Source organism: Amblyomma americanum, chromosome 3 (genome assembly GCF_052857255.1).
Source record: "Amblyomma americanum isolate KBUSLIRL-KWMA chromosome 3, ASM5285725v1, whole genome shotgun sequence".
Taxonomy (NCBI): domain Eukaryota; kingdom Metazoa; phylum Arthropoda; class Arachnida; order Ixodida; family Ixodidae; genus Amblyomma; species Amblyomma americanum.
In genome coordinates this window covers 123929273-123947427 of record NC_135499.1, presented here as the reverse complement: position 1 = coordinate 123947427, position 18155 = coordinate 123929273, and the positions used below count along the sequence as shown (strand labels likewise).

Here is an 18155-nt window from a genome sequence, read left to right as displayed (position 1 = left end):
CAGGGAACTCGTATTAACGCAATATCCCGTAAGATCCCTTTGGGCGGCCAACCTCGTGACGGAGTGACTGTAAAATATTGATTGGACGAGAGGTATGGGATGAAGAAAAGCAGTTTTTGTGGAACGAACAAAGTTGGTCAAGCGATATCGAACCCCTGTCTTTGGGTCGGGAGCTGGACATACTACCTAACGCCACCGAGGAACATAATAGTTCAGAGGGATAAATAGAGGCTTTGTACGATCACTTCACACCACACAGTAAAATTATATTGGAAAAACACATTTCATTTAGTAATGAGCCTCACCAATAATATGGACGATGATGTGTACTAGAACTGTATAAAATTGCGACAACCGTGCCAATATATGCGAAAGGGTGCGCCATGATACCGCCAAGCGACCATGGGTGTCCTTTAAAAGTGACGGTATCTGCGACGTTTTTGTTGTTGAAGTTCGTTCGGCAGAAAACTTGCAGTGGCGCGATGCCCGGCTGGAAATACATGAAGGCAAGAAGCGGCGGCGGGCCGCCGCATATCCCCCGACGCGAAAGCACATGTGATCAAGTGTCAAACACGACTAAGCGAGGAAGTCTTCCAACTCACCCTTCTGTTAAAATCAAGACATTATTCATTGCTACACCGCTGTAGTAATTTACCGCGAATAAGGGTTTTTATAAGATTTTTATAAGGATTTAGTTCTGTTCGGTTGGGTTTAGGGGAGATTACCGTCCCAAAGCGACTCAGGCTATGAGGCACGCCGTAGTGAAGGGCTCCGGAAATTTCTACCACCTGTGATTCTTTAACGTGCACTGACATCACAAAGTACACTGGCGTCTAGAATTTCACCTCCATCAAAATTCGACCGCCACGGCCGGAATTGTACATGCTTCTTCAGGATCAGCAGCCGAGCGCCGTAACCACTGAGCCACCGCGTCGGCTTATAAGGATTTGCCTTCTTGAATACATGAAGTCGCGTACCATAATTGGGATTCCCGCTCAGCCGCGCGTACCAGAGGTGCGTCTTTCTTGACAACTTTCGCTTCAGGGAGAAAACAAAGGCGTTTCGATCCAAGATTAGGTTGTGTTTTCTCAAAAGAGAGATTTCATTTTTGATGAAGCGTTTACTTCCACGATAATTACATTTCCGCGCCAAAACCACTGCATAGGTCATAGGCCATGACAGCCATGTTGGCGATGGTAGGGGCATGCAGTAAGAGCGGGAGAGCGGGCTTCCTGCACTGCTACCACGGAGGAAGACTCCGTGACTACTACTGACCGCGTCAGCCGCCGCTTCCGGCTCCAGCTGAAGCCGCGCATCAAATATCTGGCGGGTCCAGATCAGCGTTGAAGCCGGGCCTCGAGTGCGCACCGTCAGGCACATTTTGCCGACCTCCAGCCGTAAAACCACTCCATGTACCCCGACCTTAACGCTATCGAGTACTACTTTTAAGGCGAACCTAAGTGTTTCCGAAGTAACATGCATGTTATTACTAGCTGTACATTCAGTGCCAGTTCCAGTAGGTCACAGGAAAAGATCGTTGTTTCTGACGAGCATTTCATAAGTACCTGACACTTCAATACCAGTTATAGTAGGTCAGAAGGAAAAAAATAGTGTGCTGCAATCAGGAACGCGGTGAGACAACGGTATCTTAGGAATTAAGGACGGTTGAGTTTTACTGATTGATCTGCGCACTCAGCCGCTCCGTTACTGAGTAGTAGGCTCCAGCTCCAAGCCGAACGGTTCCGGTTAGCGCATCGCTGTCTGCACAGACTTCTCACCGGCGAGGGGATCTCGTAAGGAGAAGTAAAATATTGTCTTGCATGTTACGAGACTTACCACTTTCAGAAACGTAGCAAATAATCGCCAACGCTAAGACATGCACAAAGGGCTCGATACAGTCATGTTCTGGCTGACATGATGGTTAAGCGCCAGTATCATTGCAGCCGTTTGTATGCGGGCCAAATGATGCGCGGTCTCCTCGTTCGACGCCTCGTGAAACCAGAACATATAAAGTTCAGAAGTGTTCGTGTTTCGGCCCGATCATTGAATTCCTATATTTTTGCTTGTTAACATTACGAGACTTCCTTCTGCATATATTGCGCTTATTGGGTCGATTTTCGTCTAAATTTCAGCTACATACATAAAACTGTCTAAAAAAATTAAAATTGTAGCCAGGTCTACCCGGCCATGGTGGCTCAGTGGTTAAGGCGCTCGTCTACTGAGCCTGAATACCCAGGTTCGAACGCGAACGCGGCGGCCGCGTTTCTATGAAAGCTAAACGCTAAAGGTGCCCGTGTACTGTGTGATGTCAGAGGACGTTAAAGATTCCGAGGCGGCTCAAATTATCGGGAGACCTCCATTACGGCACCTCTTTCAGCCTGTCTTCTTTCACTCCCTCCTTTATCACTTCCCTTGCGGCGCGGTTCAGGTGTCAGCCGATATGTGATAGATACTGCGTCATTTCCTGTCCTCAAAAAAACAATTTTCATTTTTCAGCCAGGACTAATAGATCGGCAAGGGAAGTAATGCACGAAACATCAAGCACTTACGAGCAATCATCTGCCAGGAAACCTGCTTCTCTTTCGTACACTGGCTCTTTTGACGACTTTCTGGACATGAAAGAATAGTAAAAGCCGCCCGAGCGCCGAGCGTCGTGGTGTGATGTTAACTGTAGATGAAAGCACGAGCATGTCCTGTCTGATAAACCAGTAGAAGAAGACATTGAAGTGAGCTCTATGAGAAATTTGTGTAGTTAGCAAGATTGAAGGCCTCAGATCGCAGGCTGTGCAGCTGATATTAATGATATGGATGACATTTAGCCATAGCGTAGCGAAACCATTGTGAGAGTGGTGTTAACTGAAAAAGTACTTCAAAGAAACTGTGCTGATTTCAAACAAATAATAACGTGTTCTAGAAAAACTACGCTTGTATGTTTGCAATCTATATTCGGATCTTGCCTAAAGGTTGCAGGAGAGGTTTGTTTCACAATCCAAAAGTGGTCGATAAGCTTTCCTAGTAAATTTGTAGTTTTTGATGAAATGAAATGGCGCTGTAACTTCCTCACTTTCGGTGCACACCTCAACTGCGCCGTGAGGGAAGATGGGAGTGAAAGAAGGGAGAAATATGTGCCGTAGTGCACGGCTCCCGATTAATTCCAACCACTTAGGCATCTTTTATGTGCACTGACATCGCACAGCACAAGAGGGCCTTTTGCGTTTCGCCTCTGTTGAAATGCGGTCGCCGCAGTCGGGTTCGAACCCGGGCACTCCGGCTTAGTAGCCAAGCGCGTAAATCTCTGAGCGACCACGGTCCACCCTGCAGTACCAACAGGGGGCGGCGTGTTCTTGGCCAGCTCTTCGAAGGTCGAAGAGAAAAGGCTAAAGAAGGCCTTTTGCATCATGCACTTCTTGAATTTCGTGGACGTAGCGAGGGCCTACATTCAAATGGCAATGAGTTTTTAGCGCCAAAAATATTAGATTCCCGGAACCATTTCTAAAAATCGCAGCGTAGTTATTAATGCAGGGAAATCATTTACTACGTATAGCGAACACGGCTCCCACGCGATCAATGATCAATAAATCGGCAAACACTGCATGACGAGCTGCCACGTTAAGTGTGATCTGGCCTGTACTCGCACTCATGTACGCGGACATGTTTGTGATCTTTGAGGGCTCTGTAAGCTTTATGCCCCTTCAAAATGAACGCGTTGTGAAAAAAAAATTTACCTCAAGTACCCCACTGATGCTACTGCACACCTATTTTGTAACCATTCCACTGTGAAATAGCGTTCATTTTTTTTGCATGTTTGCAGCTTCTTATGCATTCTCTTTAGGGCGCGGTACGACGGCATATATCAGCCGGAACTGCATGACGTGATTTGAGGATGTCTTCACCGACGCAGGGCTTGAGCTTCACGCTTCGTTCGGGAGAGTGCTTCGGCCTCCTGGGCGTGAACGGAGCCGGGAAGACGACCGCGTTTAAGATACTCACGGGGCAGATCCTTCCACACGATGGAGATGCATTCTGTGGCGGATTCTCTGTTGTCCACGACGGGGCAGAGGTCAGCGAACGCATCTCTCCAGCGGTGTCTTTCTGTCGTGTCCCTTGTGCAGCCAAATAGTGCACACAGCTTTATACTTTAGTTGAGAGGATAGAGGCCAAGAAGAACACATAGTTTTTAATCATACCTGTCAGTACTTTAAACACTTACTTTAAAGTATTTTAAACAAGGCTAGTTTGTTATGCGTATCAATATGAGTTCGATAACATGACGAAGAGTCTAGACAGCGTAGAAGAACAAAAATGAACGAGACTGTCGTTTGTGTTTTTCTGACGATTTCTAGCGTTGTCTAGAAGTCACCGCATTCATTGTTGATACTGATATCTCTAAGACTATTTTACGCGAGTAAACGCTCTGAATGTCATCCTGAGTGTAAGAAGTCAAACTTGGGCTGCTATTACAACATCTTCCTTCGTAAACATGCATCACGAACGTTGCACAGACAGGAGAGTACTGACGTCGCCATCGGCACATATTGCGATGTATATTGTACACATGGCAAGCCATATCAGTTATTCTTCAAAGTGTTCTTGAGCAAAGACAGTTCAGATTGTTCGTAATCGGCATGCGGCTGTGTACCCCGCAATGGCGGTACCTTTAATAAAATGCAGTGCATTCCTTTCTGATCGAGCTCTTTGTGAACTGAAGCTGGCACGTTCAAACGCGAACCAGGCGACATGGCGCTTGTAAAACTGAGTTTTTGTGTCCCTCGTAAAACTATTCCTCATTAACGAATATTCAGCACTGTTTAGATCCGTTTAGCATTCAAACCAGTGTGATTGGAACAATGAGGACATGCGCTTTTGTTTTGCTGCGTGTTGCACACCATCTCTCGGAATAGAGGATGACCTAAGAGTTCTTTCGCGCATAGCCTTTTCATCACGTATTTGCTGCAAATAATACAAATAGTTTCCATGCATTCTGGTATTGTGTTGCAACTATAGCGTTCAGAAGAGCATCTAAGCAACCTGGGCCATGACCAGTGAGAAAAGGACCACTGCTGCGAATGCCTAGTTCGGTAGACGTTTTGCCACCGGCTCAAAGAATTCTTAATGCCGATGTTAATTCATTATATTCATGGCCTCCTGCAACAGGAGCGCTCGACGCGATCTGTTAGAGTGCCTGGCAGACCGTCAAAAATGTGTTTTCCTGTACTCAGCATTCGAAGAAGGAAATATAGGAAAATGATAACATGAATGTGTCGCGGTACGCTGTATGCTACGATGTCACGCTGCCAGACCTGAAAACAGGCCCTGTTCAAGGTTTCAAGGTTGTGAGCGCGGAGTGAAGCCTCTCACCTCGGGCTCGTGTATTAACTTTCAGTGACAAATTTTAGAGCACAGCTCTTCGGCGGCCGTTCCTGCGTTGAGAGGCGGGCTCCGGCGTAACCGAGCGAACGAGTGCATCGGAGAATAAAAGAGAGCGAGCGAAGAGCGCAGCCATTGCAGGCAGCGATATTTCTTATTAAAGAGGTTGAAAAAGACTGCGATAGCGAAGAGAGCGCGAGGAGGAATGCGGCAGCACGAAGGCAGGTCTCGCGGCGGCGCAACGACCCGCGGCGAGACAGCAGTAAACGATTGTTCGGAAGCACGCTCCGGATCCCGCTAGCGCGTCTGAATTCAAGGCCCTTGTTCTAGTCTCCCCGCGATCTTGGCGAAGCGGCGCACTCGGACAGACGTTTCGATATACACCAGCCCTTCCGAAAACTAAGGTGGAGGGAGATGCAGCTTGATGCTAGCTGCGGCGACTACTTCCTTTCTTGGCGGCGCCGCCCACTTCCGCAAATTTCGTCCTTTGTTTTCGGCTGTACGTCGACGGCTTGATTAATGTGCTACCTCTGCGGCGTGCGCCGATCGCCTCTCTCCTCTTCCCCCAAAAATGAGCTCCTTATCGAAATCATCATATTAAAGAGTGGCTGTGCCGGCCGTTGCCCGTGGCATTTGGCTGCGCCGTTTTCATTGGCATGTGCGGAATCGTCCTTCTCCCGTTCTCGACTATTTGCACACAAACGGTCATGTGTGACATTTTGTTAAATTTTGTACCATAAGAGCAAATAATCTGATATGGTGTCATGGGAGCAGCTATGCGCGCGATTGATGAGCAATTCTTCGAAATTTATTGAACTTGGATGACACGTGAGGAGACAGCGAATAAGACAACGAATTGCGCTGCAGAGCCCAATGAATTGCAACTAGCTGCGTAGCTCCCTGTGGAGCGTAGAATTTAGTTTGGTTTCAGAATAATGACATTATTCTGAGCTAACATTTTTTCTTGCGTCGTCACGTGAATAAGGCTTTAATGGATTTTAAAATGTTTGCAGTGAGGATTCGCCAAGAAAAGACGCAGCTATAAGATCAGAGGCGGCGTATTGATGAGCGAGCTGCCGAAGCGAAACCCATAACCGCCTCCGTACATTACTGCGTGTTCAGTGTGTCGCCTATGGTTGAAATACCGCGGCAGCTGCGCGTGAAGATTGAGAGAAATGGGAGTTATCGACACAAGACCGCACCTCTAAAGCAAACTTTTTTCAACCAGCAGATGTCTCTTTCTTCGACATAAATTAGGAGATAATAAAGTTCCTCCCTGCGCAGCTTACAGGGCTCTGACAAAAGACTGCGTTTGCCGCCCTGCGCTTCGCAGTTCCGAAGATACTTGGGATATTGCCCGCAGCGAGAAGGTCTCCTGGACATGCTCACGGGCGTGGAGACCATTTTGCTCTACACGAGACTTCGCGGAATTCCGCTTACCGTGCAGTACCTTGACACGCTCATGGACATATTTCATCTGGATGAGATCAGAGACCATCTCGTGTCCACTTACAGGTACATTCTAACGTGAAACTGCATTTGTTTTGCGTCTTGGCCTGCTACCATAGACACGCGACTCTACTCTCTCGCAATTCTATGGTACGCTCTGAGGTCTTAGCTTGTGGGGTGCCTCAATGTTAGCGCGTCCCTTCAAGGTGGTGAAAATCGTTTTTTTGGCTGGGAGACACTATTTTTTCTCTTAAAGCGAAGCGTAAACGGTTTTTCGGAATTCAATGTCATTCAAGAATTCGAATGTGTGGAGCTTTTACATAAAGCTTGCCAGGTAGTTTTTCTCTAATATTTAAAATATTGACGCCTATCAAAGCCGCGACGCTCTTCAGGCTTCTCCATATTGCGCTGAAGAAGTCCGCGGAAATTCGTGATGACCTCATCGTTGCCGAAATTCACACATGTCCGCAGCGTTCGCCTACATGTTTACGTGCGTCGACGGATGCCGACAAACAATGCTACGTGGGTTTAACCTTCGGTGATGATGGTTTTCTTCCTTGAAGCAACCATTACTTTGCAGGACACGTAGCACCCCCGTACGTGACGTCATCAATGTAGCATGTGACTGTCGCTGTGTAACAGAGAAGTCTAAACGCAAACGCCGCTTTATTCGGCGATCACCAAGCCATTTAAAATGCTAGCACAAATTGATTTTGCATGCTTTACCAACAAGTTTCACATATTCGGCCCCTTAAAACTAGTCGAAATATAAAACATATTCAGCTGTTCCTTAAAAAACTCCGTGCATATTAGTATAAAAATGAAGTTAAATTTCTGCCTCAAATATGATATCTATGCCAAACAGACTGATTGGGCCATTTCGTGGTGAGGAGACCCGAAAGTTGGGCATTTCGAAATAATATAGTGGGGCCTCAACATTGACTCTCTTAAGCAAAATAACATAGGTTTCACCACTCTCAACGGCGAAACCGCTAATAAAGGTTCCCATTAGCCCGGCATCATTAGCTGATCTATGGCTGGCGCAAAACGTTGCCGGAGTAGTGGCGAAGAGCCAAGGTTGTGATTTGTACCCTCACGTAACCAGGCTCCTTTGTCATCTCCTTACTTGCATGATATAATCATCTATTGTCCAACCCATGCCAGCATGCCCGCAGTGTACGTCTTCGCTGTTTCCCAGGTCAGCTAGAACCTGAAGCTGCATTTTCTGACGGTTCATTTCGTTTCACTTGACAATTATTTAAAAAAGATATCAATCAGCCAGCCAGAAATGAGAAAAAGCAAAGCCGAGGGCAGGAGTAGCGCCCTTCCTGTCCTCGGCTTTTCTGTGTGCTGTCTCAACGCTATTTTCTCCGTTCAAGCTGACATCACATGTCTGTCGAGCTGACATCACTTCGTCAATTAACGGCAAACTGCCGAACATTTGCTATTGCGTATGTCCTAGTGCTCGTCTCAGTCGACTGTTTTGAAACTATTGTGGCTTTTCTGTCTAACACACAGGCTTGCTCTCCAAGACATTGTATGTATGTGCATATAGTTTACTACTTAATCTGCGCATGTTATGTATTTTTTCTGATATAAACCCAAATCAAAGTACGTCATTAGATACGCAACGTCGGGGCACAGAAATAGAATTTCGCTATGGAGCCAACAGAAGCGATGTCTTTCCTATGGGCAGTAAAGCCCTTCAAGATTTTGCACCTTCATGGGCAAAGTAGCTTGAAAATATTTGACGGAAAAGGTTTTTTTAAATATGGCATTTTTTTAATCCTGCCTTCGATATTTGATTGATTTTGCAAACGTTTGGTGAGAAGAGATAAAGTAGCGGACGGACACTTGTCGCTTTCACTCATAATTAGAGCAGAAAGTTGAACGAGTTGGTTGAAATGCATGGTGGGTAATAGCGGAAGAATAGACGAAGGACAAGGTACCACAAGGATCAGCTAACTCATAGCTGAAGGTTGATTCCTGCACGTACAGGTATTAAAATGAAGTGTGCACAGAATACAACAAAAAACACAAAATCCGCACACAGCACCAACCGTCAGCAAAACATCACCAACCGGCATGAGTCAAAAGCAACCTCGAAGGTGCCACGGGTGAGGTGGCAGAGGAAGGTGTCACCGATACTCTAGTGAAGTTTCTAGGAAATAAAACTCCCTATCAGTCAAACTGACCGATGATCGTTGTGGTGCCTTATTCTTTGTCTTTTCTTGCGCTATTACCTACCTTGCTTTCGCTCATGTTGTCTCTTTATATTACTATGGATGGGCTGGAGAGTAAGAGCGTTTTTTTTGGGGGGGGAGGAAGGGGGCGAGGTGGTGGCGACCCCGTTATGGTTACCGCCTTTTTTACAATTTTCAAAAGTTTTTACTTAAGCACACTTTTTGACGAATTCATTCTTCTATGAAAGGCAAAGTCGACTAATTCTTCAACCGCAGAGAAATTGACTGGCACAGAATTTTCTTTGCGTCTCTTACCCTTTATTACCGCCATTGCTCCACGAACTGCTTTTCACGTCCATACCCAACAATTCTGGACAAAAAAAGGCCAGTGAAGAAAACCCTGAGCGGTTCGGAAAAGTAACATAAGTTTTCCACCTAGTGGAGCCATCGACGCCGAGCGCCATCTATCAGAGAAATTAAGATGCACATCTACCCGTTGTAGAGTCACACGCCATCAAGATACTTACCAAGCAGAATTTGCTTCGTTTGGGGAATCAAGGTGGGCCTAGAATTCGGCTTGCGCTGCGATATGGTAACGCTTCAATTAGTGATTGCATGTATACAGTGTTTACCTATTATCTATTTGCGGTTTTATTTCTATACCACAACCAATGGGGTTTTATTTGCCTACCAAATTCGGTACACAACTGTCCCCGGATGGGTGCCTCTTGTTTGCAGAGTATATTGAGAGGAACGAATGTATACATATGCGGTGGTCCCCTTGACGGGACAGTTTTCCTACTCGTTATAGGATATTCTTGGAGGGAACTGGGTGAAGGGGAAAGGTATGGCACAACCAATTTTAATGGCCGCCACCATGGGTTAGAGAAACCGAAGCTATGCCGCCATTTTGTCCCCTGACATCATACTCGCATAGTTCCACCTATATCCACTATATTGGAGCGTGACGTCATTATTGGCACTCGGCAGGTGGTTGTTTCTACAATGCTAATGTAGATGGCACTACAAGTCTCAATGCGAGATGTGCTGTTTTCTAGTTGCTGCCACAGATCGCGCTGTGACCTCAGGGTGGTAGCAGACCCCACGAAATCTCCAAACGTGATGAGTAAGAGCAGAGGCTCATAAAACATTTTTTTAGCGGAAAACAGCTTATCTGTAGTTCACCCGATGGCAGTCTTGTAGTTTTTTCTATTAACGTTTTCGCTATCGTCAAAACCGTTGAGCATTGATTTTCTATGGCAGTCTTAACTGTTCGATGCGATCCATGAAAATACTTAAATATTTTGCTACATATCAGAAGAATGAGCATTACCTTAAATATTTTCATAACAGTGTCTTACAACTCTGAATTTTTTCAAAATTTTTGTCCCAGAATGTTGGGCATTCTGCGCACATACGCTCAGTAATTCCTAAACCCGCGCATTCCCCACTCTCCTCCCACTTTTTTATTACGCTTAGTACAAGCTCCATACTAAAAACAAAAAGACATCCGCCGAAGTACGAAAAGGCAATCAGAGGCCACCACTTCTAGGACAAGGCGCATATTGAAAGTCTTGTTTTACTTCGGACACTGTACTGTGCTCGAGGGATTGAAGTGTTGCGATTTGCTCTGCCGCAGCGCTGGGAACAAGCGCAAGCTGTCTTTGTGCATCGCAATGATTGGAATGCCGAAGGTGGTTCTGCTGGACGAGCCTTACGCCAGCATCGGAACCACGTCACGGAAACGCATCGTCAACTACATCAGCGCCCTTCAGCGCGTTGCCAAGTTTTCTATAATTCTCACTTCCCACAGGTCAGTTCTTGCTCTTGTACGGTGTCTCTACTTGGACGTGTAGGGGATGCTCGACGTGTTCTCATTCTAGTCACGTCGTCGCTTTTAATTCTGCTCACGAGGATGAAAAAAGTGCGGGCTATCATGAATACACTTCGCGTCTCGCAAGTGTGTAAAGTGTCTTGAGAACCTTCATCGCGATTGGAAACACACTGCTCACTGATGGCTGTCCGCAAGTACGATAAAATTTCACCACTGCAGCCGGCGTTGCTTTCCGATTCATGTTAGTGCCTTTGGAAGGTTGCCCATTCATTTAGCTTAGCCCTTGTATTCCATGCCTGGTGTTTTGTGAACTACACTAGAATAGTCGCATACGGTGGTTGCAGCGAAGTCTTTAAATATTGCCAAAAGTAGGGATTTAGAAAGATCTTTCCGCATAAAAACGATAAGCTGCTGAAGACTTCAGTTTTTTTTAATTTTCCTAATTAAAATAACAACTTCTAAATTAGCGCAGCATGGTGGATAGTGCCAATGTGGAGTTGGGTTTCGGGAGACACGAACAACACTGACTGTCACATTACTTTTTGAAGAGAAGAAAAAGTCCTTCGGTAGAGTGCTCCAGTGCGGGGAAAGCTGGCGCAGTTTTCTGCACAACAACAAAACTGAGTGCCCGAGGCGTGCAGCGAGCTTGGCGCAAACGCAATGTCCAGTGATGACGCTCCACTGATGAACCTTAAAGTGACTGCTCAGGCGCATCATCTTATGCACTATCTTTCGCTGAGACACTTTCGAAGACAAAGTTCAAGCAGCTTGCGACGACTTTCCTTTTCTTTGGACCAAGCGAAAAAACAAAAAAAACGTGCATGACGTGGTACCACATCGCAGGCAGTTATAATTGGGCGTTGTAAGCATTTAAAGACGTCATAAGAGGGTAACGCGTTTGCTCCGAGCTTCTTGCGAACCTCATGCGCATGCTTTCCGTTATGCGCAGAAAAAAAATCGCAGAGATTTGTTGTTGAGCAGACCATTAAAAATTACTGTTTCCTCGTTGCGAAAATCGATGTGGCATCTCCTGATCCATGGCTTTCAACTTCTCATGACACTGGTCATGCTACTGCGCTATTAAGATGTTAATTAGTGAATTTAGATGCAGCTCTTATTTGAATCATTTTATAGTATCTGACGTCCACTATTGCTGACAACGTGCTCCTGAAAATATATCATTCTATTTGAAATTCCTTAACAAGCATCCTTTTCGTTTCGTTGCGTCCTGCCTGTGTGTGTTTTGTAAAGAGATAGCCTCCGAAACTAGGCAATTTTCTTACATCTCAACGTATTTTCCTGTGGCACGTGCAGCATGTCGGATGTGGAGTTTCTGTGCAACCGGATCGCTATCCTGGGAGGAGGCAAACTCCAATGCCTCGGCTCTCTGGCGCACTTGAAAGACAAGTTCGGCAAGGGATACACCATAACGGTGAAGACCTACCCGGACCGGAAGGAGGACTTCGACTACCAACGCGAAGTGGCGCAGACAGTGCGCAAGGTCTTCCGCCAGGCGGAGCTCGTGCACAGCTACGAGGTGAGGCTCGGAAGTTAAGCCCCAGGAGCTGGTTGGGACAACGTGGCAATTGCGTCGGCAAATATTATTTTTAAAGTTTGTGACGAACCCATCCGGTTTCCTGCGTCATAAATGGTAAGACGGGCAAGTGTTGATAGGATCTTTGAGCAAGTTGTTCCACGGCATCATGATCGTGGAAGGGGAAAGTCTTTCACTGCCCGGATCTTATAGGGATCAGGGTGAGCCCCCTGAAGTCAACGACATGACCCAAAATGGTGATCTGACGTTGCGAGAAACGGCACTTCGAAGAGTTAAGCTGTAGGCCGGCACGACGACGGACTGAAAGGATCCGGGAAAGGTCAGCGAGGTGGGACGAAAATGTCGACCAAAATACAACGACCTCATCGAGATAACACCGGCATGTGGTCCACTTAAAACCGTGCAAATGGGCCCGTCATGCGTTCGGACGTAGCTGGCGCGTTGTACAAGCCAAAAGGCATCACTTTGAACTGATAAAGCCCATCAGGGGTCACAAAGGCGGTGTTCTTATGGTCCTTCTCATCTACGACAACTTGCCAGCAGCCGGATCGCATATTTATTGAGAAAAATTTGGCACCGTGCAGATAGTAAGAGCGCCGTCAATACAATACGTGGCAGGGGGTACACATCCTTTTTATTGACATCATTAAGGTGGCGATAGTCAATGCGATAGCACCACGAGCCGTCCTTTTACTTCACAAGTAGCACTGGAGAGGCCCACGGACTGCGGGGGGGTTCGATGATGTCCTCAGAGAGCATTTTTGGAACCTCGGCGTTAATGACCTTGCGCTCGGCGTGGGAGACACGGTAGGGGCGGCGGTGGATGGGCAGGGCATCAGGGGTGTCAGTGCGTTGCGTTGCGGCGAAAGTTTCGCCCTCTGCGGTGTCGTTCAGGTCAAAAATGTCGGAAAAGGATTGTAGAAGGTCACGAAGCTGGGAAGTTTGGTCGGGGCGGAGATCGGTGGCCATCATGGTCGTGAATGTGTCCGACGAGAGAGGGGAGGTCTGGAGCCAGCGGCTGGGTAGCGAACAGGAGTTGCGTCCAATGCAGCCACATGGCACAGGGCGAAGGCGAACAGCGTAGCAACGCATATACCGGCCGGAGGCACGTGGGAGGAGAATCCGAAGTTTAGAAAGACACAGACAGGGCGATTGCCTTTGATGGTAGCGATGGGGTTTTGCTTTATGGTTTATTTTTAGGCTTCCCTGTGTCCGAACAGAAAACGTGATATACCATAAGCAAATCACAGATTTTGAAATAATTGTTGTTTAAAAACTGCAAAACTTTCAACATAGTCAGTCGCAACCGTCAAGTGGAAAAAACAAAGGACATGATATGGGAGCCGACTGATGATTTTAGAATTTTTAAGATGCTCACTTTGCCTAGAAAACTGCGTAACTCTTGGTTTCCTGGGCGGCTAGGCTAGCAACCCTATGAGTGCCGATCTTAAGTGTTCATGGATCCCTGTGGCTTCGTTTGCACCGGTCAATCAAATTCCAGATACTGTTTATCACCCTCTCTCATTTCCGTAAAATGTCTTTGGTTTGCGTTAAAAATGAAAGCTTAAAAAAAGTTGATGCTTTTATATACTCAGCTCTTTGCGAGAAAAAAAAAACAGGAAGAGTTATTGTCGCCAGAAATGAAAGATGCCTTTACGGCGATAAAATCCACTCACAGATTGTATTCAAAACAAACGCTTGCGCAGACTTAATTCAAGCTTCTTATATCTAGGTCGTTCAACACTACGAATAATAAAACCAAATAATTTTAGCAAACTTTCCTGGCCGCGGCTGAAAATTTCACGTATGAAACGCGATTTTTTCTGGGGCAGCTTGCGTTTTATAGTTGAAATAGTTACAGCTCGCCACAACGGACTTCGGTTTTGAGGTAAGTACTCTGCCATAGCTAGATCGAAAACAAACAACAAGATCCATTTTACCAACTCATTACTGATTAATGTTTTTCTCTATGCTGCATTTAATCTTGCTTCGAGGAAATGTAGGCAGGAGCCTATATAAGGATATTTATTTTATACTGGAAATTTCGAGAAGTGCGATAAGAGCATAAGTTGCAGAGAGCTAAGCGCAGTGAGTGCCGGATTACAGGAGAAAATGCAAGAAAGAAAAAACATTTTTGTTAACGTTACAGGGCATAAAATAGGGAATAGATAGCAATGCAAGCCACACACCTTTTACTCACATGACAACCCGAGTTTCGAGCCTAATAAGCAGAGAATTTAAGCTTGCCTTAGCGCACATCTATGCTTTTGGGGAGTTTTTGAGGAGAACGGTGCTGGTACTTAAAAGCGACAGCCAGAGGTAAGATGTCGCTCAAAACGTCCTTTTCCGCACGCAGGGCTTGTTGGAGTTTAGAATGTCCCGAGTGCGCATGCTTTGGAGCGACATGTTCGCGGGCATGGCGCAGATCAAGAAGCGCTTCAAGCTGCAGGACTTCTTCATCACGGACACCTCGCTTGAGCAGATCTTCCTCAGCGTGACGCGCAAGGAGGCCAGCGAGGCAGCCGCTGCCGCTGCGGCGGAGCCGCCGAAGATAGGTGCCACCACCACGCTGGGCATATGAGGACAGTGAGGAGTTGTAAACGATGGCCGCAATCCTATATACTGCACGCTGCCATCTGAACTCAACGCCTTGGGCCGCCGTATAGCTGAAACGGTGGGATGTTAAGAGGAGCCATTAAACACCGTCTTCAAGGTGGCATTTTCACGGAGGTGTTGTGGTGTTGCTATCTTCAAGATAGCAAACAGCACAATCTTCATTGCAGTATAGACCGCTTGCTTCTGCCTAAATGTATCATAACTGGTGTCTCTTGATAGGCTCTTATCTACATGACGGGGCACATGAGCACAGAACTGGGGCGTTGCTCATATGCAATACATTGCGGTTCCTCACGTGCCTTGTCAGGTATCGCTCCTGGTGGCGGTTATATGCCGTTTTGCGCGATCAAGGTGCCGAGACTATGAAATGCTTTGGGTTGGAGTGGCACTATTTTTCCATAGAGAAACAAAATCCCTTCTGAAGCCCAAAGCGCACTATGTTTACTACCGATCACACTCTGTACACAGTTTGATTTTGTGGTAGTTTAGCTCATAGTTCCTGTAAATGCTCTTTGCAGTGCAGAGAAAGGACTTTTAAACTCAGTTTTATAACTGTACTGTTAGAAATTTCGTCGTGCTCAAAACGGCTCATAATGTTCGATTTTTTTTTCAGCTCTTAAGTTCTGCTGGCTTGCTCAGTCATGTTGTCGTTGGCTTGTTATAAGTTTAGATTTGTATATTTTATTGTTGAGCATGTGCGCTTGATAAGCGAAATTTCCTATTGGTCTGATTTTGAGGAGACCCTTGAGATGTAAACTTAGTACTGCAATGCTCACAACGCACATAAGCGAGGCTCTTTCATTGCTCGTTGCGACTCATTGCAGGATGCTCTATTCCGAAATTTCGTGTCTCTCTGCGGCGTTTTTTTTGGGCACCAGAGTAGGGATGAAGCCGTTAAAAGGAGTCAAATGGGTCTTATGGCCAAGGGTGTGGTTACGTTCGGGCTATGTAGCACACCGCAACCCATAGCGGAGTCATATACCAGCCAGTTTTGTTCTCTCTGTTGTAAAAGCATAGCGTACGGTAGTGCTTCATCCAGGCGTCATGTTCCGGTCGTTTAGCGATGCGGTTGAGAATGCCACAGCCGACTTCAGGGGTCTCTGAATCACCTTCTGAGGAGAGTACATAAACTCGCTTAGTCACTACATTACATTCTTATGTCATGATCACCTGAGCCAACTGACGCACTTCTACGCACAGCAGAGAACCCACAATCGGGCGCCAAAGTTGGCGAGCCCTTTCCGCCGAAATTTCCCTGCTTTCGCTTTCGTGCGTAGCACGCTGCTGTGTAAATCTGTGCAGAGATGGCTGTCGCTCAGGCTCTTTTCAGGCGTCCCGCAGCTACCATGGCCGCAGCCAGTCATCAGCGTCGCCCTGGCGGGTCAGGAAGCTCCGTCCATAGGGAATTCCCGCAGTGGGGCCATCGTAGGAGCGCTGACCTCTGAGCGCGCAAAAGGGAGAGAGAGGGAAAGGCGCGATGGACGCTGAAACTTAGTTTTTTACTACAGATAACTCAGCTTCTGCAAAGCACATTAAAGAATTCTAGCTGGAAGATATTTGTGAGCTGGCGTCCTTTAACCTGCCATGAATACCGCACCTTTATTGAGAGCCTCCTTCGAAGCCACTTTAAAGTTGAGCCAGTGCTCATAGAGAAATTAAAATCTGCATTCAGGGTATGGCTAAGTGTTTTGCACGATAGCAAGCTCATTTTGCAGGGCACGGAAGAGCTTAATAAAGAGAATTTTCGTTATGAAAAGCGTTGTTGGAAGTGTAACAAGAATACACATTTTTGAATGAATTAACAGCAGAAAGAATAATTGCCAAAACCACAATGGTCGAAATGTTAAAAACCACCCCATAATATCTGTAGCCGTGCCAACAGCGCACTGCATGCGCGCGCTCTATGTCGGGCGTGATTAGTTGTGGTTTGATGCCTGCGACAAGAGGAAGAAATGGACTTGGGCAGGTCATGTAATGCGAAGGCAAGAAAACTGCTGGTCCTTAGGGGTGACGGAGTGGATTCCAAGGTAAGGCAAGCGTAGCAGGGGACGGCAGAAGGTTAGGTGGCCGGATGAAATGTTTGCAGGCACAGGGTGGGCGCAGCTGGCAAAGGACAAAGTCAATTGGAGAGACATGGGAGAGGCCTTTGCCCTGCAGTGGGCGCATTCTGGCATATGATGATGATGTCTGCTTTTCAATCTGGTGTTTATGTTGTGCGTCATGTTGAAGCTCTGTTCGCCACCCTTTAATGAACCTTGTTCTGTGCCACGCAGGTGAATCCATTCATTTACTATTATAGAATATCACTTAACTCGCCTTCGCATTACATTCCCTGTCAATGACAGTTTCCTGCTTTTGACTTTTGATTTCTGCTAGAATGTCGTAGATCGAGTTAATTCTCTGACCTACTCTGCTCTCTCCCTGTCCCATAACGTTACAGCTATCTTACTTTTTATCGCTCACTGCGCGGTCCTCACGTTAATTTCAAGCCTGTTCGTTTTCATTTCCCTCCACGTTTGCGCCCTGTAACTCGAAACTGCTTTTGAGATTGTTTTTGTTTGTTGGTTTGTTGTGTTGCTGAAAGCGGTAACGAACAGGTTGCCGCAGAGCAACAGCTGCTAATTGATCCGCATGATCCAGGACGACGAATAGCGACGCCACAACACAAAAAAAAAAACAGCGGACCAATATCACGAGGTAAGTGCGCAATTTATGTGTAGGGCTCAGCGTCCCAAAGTTTCACATTGAGTTCGAGGGACTTCCTTGAGAAAAGGTCCGGATTAATTTCGATTACCGTACTTTGGGTCCTAGTGTACTCAACTGAGAACAAAGAAATTAAAAATTTTGCAAGCATTATATCCTACACAAATCCCTGTGAGCGAAAGCGGAATTGGTAGAAGGAGCGTTATTGATACGGGGCTTTTTTTCAGTTTGGCTGCCCCCTTTGCTGGGCCCCAAATGTGGACATATCTACCCGACTGCTGAGCCTGTATTAACGTGTGAAAAGTGTGCTCGCTAAGTCAAACAGCCGCCGCTGGGAAAGCGCTTCGCGGGCAGTACCGTAGCCGACGGAGTTTTATTACTGAACAAATATAATTTGATACCTTTTTTCAACATAGTAGAGACAATAATAGAATCAAATATTTTCTCC

The 18155-nt window shown here is 46.4% G+C and overlaps 1 protein-coding gene across 1 annotated transcript in view; it reads left to right on the top strand.

Moving 5' to 3' along the window:
* Positions 1-15074, top strand: part of LOC144124090 (ATP-binding cassette sub-family A member 7-like) — a 35396-nt gene extending 20322 nt beyond the window's left edge. The window contains exons 8-11 of the mRNA XM_077656756.1: positions 9738-9844; positions 10639-10812; positions 12148-12370; positions 14745-15074. Coding sequence (XP_077512882.1) covers positions 9738-9844; positions 10639-10812; positions 12148-12370; positions 14745-14969 — 729 coding nt within the window. The 3' untranslated portion in view covers positions 14970-15074. The remainder of the gene's footprint in view (positions 1-9737; positions 9845-10638; positions 10813-12147; positions 12371-14744) is intronic.
* The last annotated feature ends 3081 nt before the right edge of the window (positions 15075-18155 follow it).